At 45.4% G+C, this 9,441-nt stretch overlaps 1 protein-coding gene across 1 annotated transcript; it reads left to right on the top strand.

The window, feature by feature from the left end:
• The first annotated feature begins 1,023 nt into the window (after positions 1-1,023).
• On the top strand, positions 1,024-3,953 carry LOC145343394 (relaxin-3-like). The gene is made up of 2 exons (XM_080189614.1): positions 1,024-1,207; positions 3,607-3,953. Exons 1-2 carry the CDS (start codon positions 1,024-1,026, stop codon positions 3,951-3,953), a joined length of 531 nt encoding a protein of 176 aa, XP_080045740.1.
• Positions 3,954-9,441: the final 5,488 nt, after the last annotated feature.

Genomic DNA, 9,441 nt, shown 5'->3' with positions numbered 1-9,441 from the left:
TCTATTAGAAATATATCTATCTCCTTCTTGAAGCCATTCAACAATTCAGACTCCACCGCACTATGAGGCAGTGAGTTCTACAAATTCACCATCCTCTATAAGAAGTAACTCATCCTCATCTCAGTTTTAAATCTGCCGCCTTTCAACCTACACCTGTAACTTCTTGTTCGAGATTGCCCCTTTTAAAATGTTATAGATCTCGATCAGAATTGCCCTCAAGCTCCTAAACTCCAGCACGTATAAACCCAAACAGTTTAATTTCTCCACATATGTCAACACATTCATCCCTGGAATATTATATTATTTTACTATATTGTATTCATATTATACTGGAGCAGTAGCGGGGCATGCGAGACCTGAAGAAGTCTGCTCAGGAGGGAAAAAAAATGACAATGGACAAGGTGAAAGAGGCAAATTCAAATCCCATTGGAGGGAAGAGCAGAGCTTATGCATAGTAGGCATTCCTGGACAGTCTCCCTCTACAGATGCTGTCAGTACATTTTCCAGCATTTCTTGCTTTTATTTCAGTTTTCCAGCATCCACAGTATTTTATTTTTATCTTAGCTGAAAGCTGAAGAATCTGCAGTGAGGAAATTGACGAAAAATATCAGTGGTGATAAATATTTAACAAATGAAATGCAAGCTGCATTTCAAAGAGGGTAGTATAATGCTATGAACAAAATTGTTCAATGAAAACCAGAAAGATGGCAATGTATCTGGAGGATAAGAGGAGATAAACTGATTCATACATTTATTTATACAATCCATAAATTGTAAATCTGATAATGATCCTGGAGGAGTATCAAATGTGAGGCGATCCAAGACTCACAGGTCATTGGAGGGAGGAGGAGGGAAAAGTGATTTTTTTTTTCAACAGCAGTGAGTGGGAGAAAAGGAGCAAAAACAGCAATAAAAGGGAGGAGGGTTAGATGTGCGGAAATCAGAAACAGGAGGGAGAGAATCAGAATAATATAGGCCTCTCACCAGCCAAAGCGTAGAAGACCCGTTGTGAGAGAAGCTGAGATGAAAGGCCTAGTGTGTGTTCTGGTAATCAACCTGTTCCTCATCTCCTTGCCCACTGCTGCCTTGTCCCAGTCTTTGAGGGGTGGGGAATCAGGGATCAAGCTATGCGGCCGGGAGTTAATCCGAGCCGTCATCTATAACTGTGTGGGTTCTCGCAGGAACAGACTTCTCGATAACCAGGATGGTGAGTAGATCCTTTTGCAATAAGCCTATCTAAAAGGTTGAATGTTTCAACATTATTGCTATCGACATGTCTTAATGTTATTCACTGAGTTAAATAATTGTGATACAAGTTAGGCTGTAGTTACCGGAATAATCAACTTATTTATTCAACAGCTCCAAAATTGTAAATCACCGTGAGTATGAAAATTGTGAAATAGAAAATGTTTAAATTCACTTTATTTGGAGATGCTGTCCCTTGTCTAGACATGGTGGGTAAAATATATTTATTATGATCATATTACTAACATAGATCATAATGTAAGGGGTATGTGAACTGCTGCAGTGTGGACAAGAGCTATTGGAAAAACAGAGCCACTCAGGTAACTTCTGAAAGACAAGTTAATGTGAGATTTGTTATCAACACAGCCCTTGTCAGGAGGGAACAAATGTCTTTCTGATGTTCTTCTGTTACTGTCTGACCTGATGTTCATTCCCAGGACTGTCAGTTGTTATTTCACATTGTAGAACATTAGTTCTGGTGTGCTGGATGGGAGAGTGGGTGCTGTCCTATCGGTCAGCAGTGTCTGTTTATTTGAAGTCACAGTAAGAAGTCTCACAGAACCAGGTTAAAGTCCAACAGCTTTATTTGGTAGCAAAAGCCACTAGCTTTTGGAGCCAGTGCTCTGAAAGCTAGTGGCTTTTGCTACCAAATAAAACAGTTGAACTTGAACCTGGTGTTGTGAGACTTCTTACTGTGTTTCCCCCAATCCAACGCCAGCAACTCCATATCACTACTATCTGAAGTCACAGCTTCACCTTTAGAGCAAGCTTTCCTGGTTCCTCGTGTCGGATTTTTTCTGGTGAACTGAATCACCAAACACCCTGTTCACATGCGAATAGAATCTGTCCGTGCTTCGATATTATAGCAAGATATTTTAGGTGATTGTGAACATCATTTAGTTAAACTCTTCATCCTTCTAATGACCATTGTAAAATGACGAAGCCATATTCTTGCTTCACACTGTCACTATACTGCAGATACTGCTCACAGGTTGGAACCTGTAAAAAGAGATCCACAACTGTCTGCACATTCTCCCTGTGTCTGCGTGGGTTCCCTCTGGGGGCTTGGTTTCTTCTCACACCACAAAAATGGGCAGGTTATGTGGATTGGCCATGCTAAACTGCCCCTGGCATCCCAAGATGTGTAGATTAGGAGGATTAGTGGAGTAAATGTGTGGGATTACATGGATATAGCTTGGGTATGATGCTCTGTCAGATTTGGTGCAGACTCAATAAACCAGAATTGGGAATTTGTTTTGAGATATTAATGTTTGGAAATATCATTCTAACAGCAATATTGACTCGTTTCCAAAGCATCAAGATCCAGATCTCAGTTTAAGAAGCCATAGAGTACACCGCTGGTATCTGGTCCAACACAAACCTTCCAGGGGTGGCATCATAGCACAAAAGGAATGAGGCCATTCTGTCCATGGTACTTGGGCTAGCTCTTTGAAAGAGGCCAACTGCACCCCCTAATCTCCTTCATAAGTCTCGATGATACATCAATTCTTTCCTTTGCTAAGCCAGAGAGTTGGATTGGTCACTCATCTACTGAGTTAAGCTTTCAGTTTGTCTTTTCCCAGTCAATATCTTAAAAATAAGGATAGGCAGGAGCATTTTGAGATATTTGAAAGATTTGGCTGACAAATGACAACAAACTGAATTGGAAAATCTGATGAAACTGTGGAAGTTCAAGTGTAGATTCAAAAGCTGAAGTGAACTCCCAGACTATCAGGGTAGTGATTGAATCTCAGTCAGCAGATAGTGACTAGAAAAGAGTTTGATCGTATCTAATGCAGTAAGAAAAGGGCAGAAATTTGAAAGTTTCTAAACTCCTGTCGAGCTGGGGTTAGAAACTTGAAATCAAATCCACAAACATGAAATTCCCATTGGCAGGGGAGGGGTTAGTCAGTGAACGAAGGGGGACAAAGATTGAGCTACTTTCTAAGAATTTATCTGGCAACAAGCTGCAATGTTTACCCAAGAATATTCCTATGGATAGACTCAGGAAGTCAGTCCTCTGAGAATTAATGATCCAGTGACTGGAGTTATAATCAATTTTCTGTCACAGCTGCAGTATAGCCCAGTTCAACTGTCTGATCAAACATTGGTTACCCACTTCAGGATGGTCATCAATTATTTCTCTGGGTGTACAACAATGTATAGGTAACCAATTATGTTTGAGCAGTCAAAATATAGTGGAGCACAATTTATGGAGATATCTCTTCAGAGTTGAGGGGATAGACCAGTTCTCTGCCCCAGACAGATGAAAGCCACTGCAATTGGAACAGAGTGAACATTGTAATGCCAATTTCATTAATATGGTGCACAGTCACAGATGGGGATTTATTTTTGTTTCAGATCCCTTCCAGACCTCAGCTGATAAAGACGACGCCAAGGAGATGAAGAACATGAGGAACTTTCAGGGGACGTTTGACAATAAAAAGAACCAGGAAGTTGAGTTTGCCGTTGCTGAGCAAGAGGGCAATGAGAACTCCAACCAGTATGATCAGATACCGGGAGATTTCAGTGAGTACATCCGGCAGGTTGAGGAAGGCAGCAACAAACACAATATATTTGAATCGTCACAGATGCAGCATCTACCCTGGGCCAGATACTTCAGGAAGAAAAGGGAGGTGCCGCCAGGAATGTCAGTCAAATGCTGCACTTACGGCTGTACCAAAAAAGATATCAGCGCTCTCTGCTGAAAACTTTCCATCTCTATAGATTATTCTATACACATGGACTCTGTTTCAGTGAGATTTTAAACCATGTTGTCTATTAAATATCTCACAAATGTGGAATAAGGCAAAAGTAACTTACATGTAATTTTTAGTATGGTCTATGTTACAAGCTTGTGTTAGTCGTTTTGAACCTCGTAAAACAAAATAAAGAAATTGCAGCTGTAAAGATTTTGACTCTGAATTTCTTCATTCAATAATTGCTTTTTTGCAAATAGTTTCCTTATTTCATTCAAAATATTGAAACTTATTTCCCAATGGTCACTGCACACTATCACTAACACACATGCACAAACTCCCAATGAAATTCAAATAACTATCCAATCTAGACAATATTAGTATGCATTTCAAAGAATCCCTACAATGCAGAAAGATAATAAAGCTGGGAGTAACAACCTCACAGCTCTATCTCACCTCCATCCCTCTCAAACCCTGCACTGCCTCTAACTCGACACACTGCAAATTTCCTCCAACTAAGTATTGGGAAGACTAATTGTCTTTGGTCACTGACACCAACTCTGAACCAAAGACACTGGGCAGGATTCTCTGGGTCTGCGTGCCCCAAGAATCAGATTCTTGCCCGACTTCAGTGGACATTTGAATGGTGCACTGAATTTTCTGTCTTGCCCGAGATGATTCCCACAAAAACAGAAGAATTCCGGTAAACATATTTCACCTTGTCAAGTATGCCAGGCCAAACAAAACTATTCACTCCAAAATAAGCTTTTGACTGCATATGATTTCCATCAACATAACTGCCTGGCTCCCCTATCATAACACAACCCTCCACCCCTGCCTCAGCTATTTGCTCTTGGAACCCTTGTCCGTGTCATTGTGATTTTCTGCCTTAAGACCCTAATGTTCTCCTCTCTGGTCCCTCCTTTCACCCTCCATAATCTTCAGCTCATCCATGTTCTCCTGCCTGCATCCTGATTGGAAGCAAGTCCCATTTCTCTAACACCACTGTCTCTGCTTCTCTAGAAGCAAGGCTTCCATTTTAAATTCTACATTCCAGTTTTCGAATCCCTTCGTGGCTTTGTCCATCCCTATCTATGTAATCTCTTCTGAGGATAAGCTGAAATTTCCATCACACTCGGCAAGACCTTGGTCTGGTGTTCTCATTGTACCATACCTCAAAACAGCACAAACATGTCCGCAGGCACAACAATTCTTTCCCATTGACAACAGGAGTTTATTTTTATGCAGTTCCAAAAGCTATCAAAATAGTGCAAGTGCTTCAAAGAACAAAAGAACAACAGAATAACACAACAACACAGTACAGGAAACAGGCCCTTTGGCTCTACAAGCCAACGCCGCCCATTTTAACACTCAGTGAGTGCCTCATTCCAATCCTTCTTTGACCTACGACTTTTGCCTAGGCCTCTTGGAGTCCACAATAAAGGGGTGCACATTTAGAGAACTTTAAGTGTACCAGATTAAGGAAGGTCTAACTTAGGGACAATTTGTTAACACCAATCAGCCTAAAAGCACGTTTTTGGGGTGAGGGAGGAAACCGGAGCACCCGGAGAAAACCCACGCAAGCACGGGGAGGACGTGCAAACTAACACAGACACCGACCCAAGTCGGAGATCCAACCCGGGTCCCCTTATCTGCACAGCAAACACCTGCCGTTCGTCAGCCCACTGGCCCAATTGGTCACAATCCCTTGCAATCCTAGATCACCTTCTTCACTGTCCACTGTACCACCAACTGTTGTCATCTGCAAATTTACTAACCTTGCCTCCTAAATTCTCACCCAAATCATGAATGTCAATAACAAATAACATTGGACCCAGCACCGATCCCTGAGGCACACTGCCGGTCACAGGCCTCCAATTTGAAAAACAACTCTCTACAACCATCTCTGTCTTCTGTCATCAATCCAATTTTGTACCCAGTTGGCTACCTCACCCTGGATCCATGAGATTTAACCTTATGCAACAACGATCATGTGGTACCTCGTCAAAGGCCTTGTTAAAGTCTGTGTAGACAACATCAACTGCAATGCCCTCATCTACTTTCTTGGTTACCCCTTCAGAAAACTCAATCAAATTTGTGGAACATGGTTTTCCACTCACAAAGACATGCTGACTATCCCTAATCAATCCTTGCCTCTCTAAATACCTGTAGATGCTGTCTCTCAGGATACTTTCTGACAACTGACCCACTATAGACATGAGGCTCACCAGCCTGTAGTTCCCAGGGATTTCCCTGCAGCCCTTTTTAAACAAAGGCACAACATTTTCCATCCTCCAATCTTCAGGCATCTCACCTGTGACTGTCAATGATTCAAATATCTCGGCTAGGGGACCCGCAATTTCCTCCCTAGCCTCCCACAGCTTCTTGGGATATACCTAATCAGATGCTGGGGATTTGTCTGTCTTGATGCACTTTAAAACTTCCAGGATGTCCTTCCCCGTAAAACGTACAGTCCTCAAGACATCACTGTTTATTTCCCCAAGTTCCCTAATATCCATGCCTTTCCCAACATTGGATACTGACAAGAAATATTCATTTAGGATCTCACCCATCTCTTGTGTATCTGCACATAGATGACTTTGCTGATTTTTAAGAGGCCCTACTCTCTCCCTCGTCACTCTTTTGCCCTTCATGTATTTCTGGAAGATCTTTAGATTCTCCTTTGCCTTATCTGTCAAAACAATCTCATGCCCCTTTTTGCCCTCCTAATTTCTCTCTTAACTCTACTCCTACACCCCCCATACTTTTCAAGGGATTCACTTGATCTCAGCTGCCAATGCCCGTCATATGCCTCCTTCTTCTTGACAAGGGCCTCAAGTGGATCCACCACCAGAAAGGTCCCAACCACCATGAGCCCCTTTCCCACGGCAAGGTGGATCACCCACTTGGCCTTCAAAAAGAATATGGCTTTGCCATCCATTTTGGAGGTTGCTACAATGGCCAAGGAGCATGGATCATGGATCATGGCCACTACTGCGACATAGCTGGTGTTAGAGGGCCTGCCGTTGGTGAAGGGAAAAGGTGAGAAGCGCTATAACAACCCCAGGTAATTGATAAGGGTAAGGAAGAACAGAGTAGTTAAAAGCTCCGTCGCCCAGGTGTTGGGATCACTGCTGAGCAGAAGGGGAGTGAGGGGAGGGGGAAGGAAGGGCAGAAGACACAGGAGGGAGGATAAGGGGTATAGAACCAGGGCAGATAGTTGTCCTGAGTTAGACGAGGAGATGGGGGCACAACTAACCAAGTGTTCTTTGATCAGTGGGTGGGGGAATTTGGGGTCTTCAACCCAAAAAAGGGCACTGTTCAATTGCCACTTCTCCTCGGTATAGTTGATAGTCAGTTGTACAAGAGAAAACCTTCACCCCTCTTCCAAAAAAAGCACCAAGCTTCCTGCCATCGTTCATTCTGAGTGGATGTTGAGATCCTCTCCCTCCTTGCCGGTTGAGAGGCCTCCAGGCATCTGAATTCCCAGCTTGTCTCTGCAGCAGCAGCACCAGAGGCGGCAGCAACTGCAGAGGCAGCAGCAGCACCAGAGGCGGCAGCAACTGCAGAGGCAGCAGCAGCACCAGAGGCGGCAGCAACTGCAGAGGCGGCAGCAGCACCAGAGGCGGCAGCAACTGCAGAGGCAGTAGTAGCACCAGAGGCAGCAGCAGCACCAGAGGCGGCAGCAACTGCAGAGGCGGTAGTAGCACCAGAGGCGGCAGCAGCACCAGAGGCGGCAGCAGCACCAGAGGCGGCAGCAGCACCAGAGGTGGCAGCAGCACCAGAGGCGGCAGCAGCACCAGAGGCGGCAGCAACTGCAGAGGCAGTAGTAGCACCAGAGGCAGCAGCAGCACCAGAGGCGGCAGCAACTGCAGAGGCGGTAGTAGCACCAGAGGCGGCAGCAGCACCAGAGGCGGCAGCAGCACCAGAGGCGGCAGCAGCACCAGAGGCGGCAGCAGCACCAGAGGCGGCAGTAGCTCCAGAGGCGGCAGCAGCACCAGAGGCGGCAGCAGCACCAGAGGCGGCAGCAGCACCAGACGCAGTAGTAGCACCAGAGGCAGCAGTAGCTCCAGAGGCGGCAGCAGATCTAGAGGCGGCAGCAGCTCCAGAGGTGGCAGCAGCACCAGAGGCAGCAGCAGCACCAGAGGCGGCAGCAGCACCAGAGGCAGCAGCAGCAGCAGCAGCACCAGAGGCAGCAGCATTAGCTCCAGAGGCAGCATCAGCTCTAGAGCCAGCAGTCACACCAACTGCTCCAGGTGTCATCAATTGCCTGATACAATGGGACAGCCTGGTGTATCTTTGGGAGGCAGTAGAGATCTCCAATGCAGGGAGTACGTGAGACGAGAGCACGGAGGGTGCTCTGAAGGTCCAGATCAAAGGTCTTGATCAGAGTGTTGAGTTGACAAGGCAAATACACCCGACCGTCCCATCGTATCGGGCAATGGGACTCTGTGCGAGAACCTCTCCGGCTACGTCGAGGGCATCCTGAAATCCATGGTACAAAGAACCCCCAGCTTTTGTCGTGACGCTACGGACTTCCTATAGAAACTCAGCACACATGGAGCAGTTAAACCAGGGACACTCCTCGTCACCATGGATGTCTCGGCACTCTACGCTAGCACCCCCCATGAAGGTGGCATTACTGCAACTGCCTCAGTACTCAACGCTGACAACTGCCAGTTTCCAGATGCAATTTTACAACTCACCCGCTTCATCCTGGACCACAATGTCTTCACCTTCAACAACCAGTTTTTCATCTAGACACATGGAACAGCTATGGGGACAAAATTTGCACCTCAATATGCCAACATCTTCATGCACAAGCTCGAACAAGAATTCTTCACCGCACAGGACCTTCAACCGATGCGAAACAGTAGATACATCGATGACATTTTCTTTCTTTGGACTCAGGGTGAACAATCACTGAAACAATTATATGATAACATCAACAAATTCCATCCCACCATCAGACTCACCATGAACTATTCTCCGGAATCGGTTGCATTCTTGGACACGTGAATCTCCATCGAGGACGGTCACCTCAGCACCTCACTGTACCGCAAGCCCACAGATAATCTCACGATGCTCCATTTCTCCAGCTTCCACCTTAAACAGTTAAAGAAGCCACCCACTATGGACAAACCCTCTGTATACACAGGACCTGCTCAGATAAGGAGGATCGCAACAGACAACTCCAGATGCTGAAAGATGCCCTCATAAGAACAGGATATGGCACTCGACTCATCGATCGACAGTTCCAACGCGCCACAGCGCAAAACCGCATCAACCTCCTCAGAAGACAAACACGAGACACGGTGGACAGAGTACCCTTTGTCATCCAGTACTTCCCCGGAGCGGAGAAGCTACGACATCTTCTCCAGAGTCTTCAACATGTCTTTGATGAAGACGAACATCTCACCAGGGCCATCCCCACACCCCCACTTCTTGCCATCAAACAACTGCACAACCTCAAACAGATCATTGCCCATAGCAAACT

The sequence above is a fragment of the Carcharhinus amblyrhynchos genome, chromosome 5 (genome assembly GCF_965287045.1).
Source record: "Carcharhinus amblyrhynchos chromosome 5, sCarAmb.v2.hapA, whole genome shotgun sequence".
Classification (NCBI taxonomy): domain Eukaryota; kingdom Metazoa; phylum Chordata; class Chondrichthyes; order Carcharhiniformes; family Carcharhinidae; genus Carcharhinus; species Carcharhinus amblyrhynchos.
This window is presented reverse-complemented; position numbering and strand designations above follow the sequence as displayed.

Excerpts from the sequence above, each read along its gene's own strand:
- LOC145343394 (XM_080189614.1), top strand. The coding sequence starts at position 1,024 with ATGAAAGGCCTAGTGTGTGTTCTGGTAATCAACCTGTTCCTCATCTCC. Across the intron at positions 1,208-3,606 it reads ACTTCTCGATAACCAGGATG|ATCCCTTCCAGACCTCAGCT; the intron begins GTGAGTAGATCC and ends TTTTTGTTTCAG.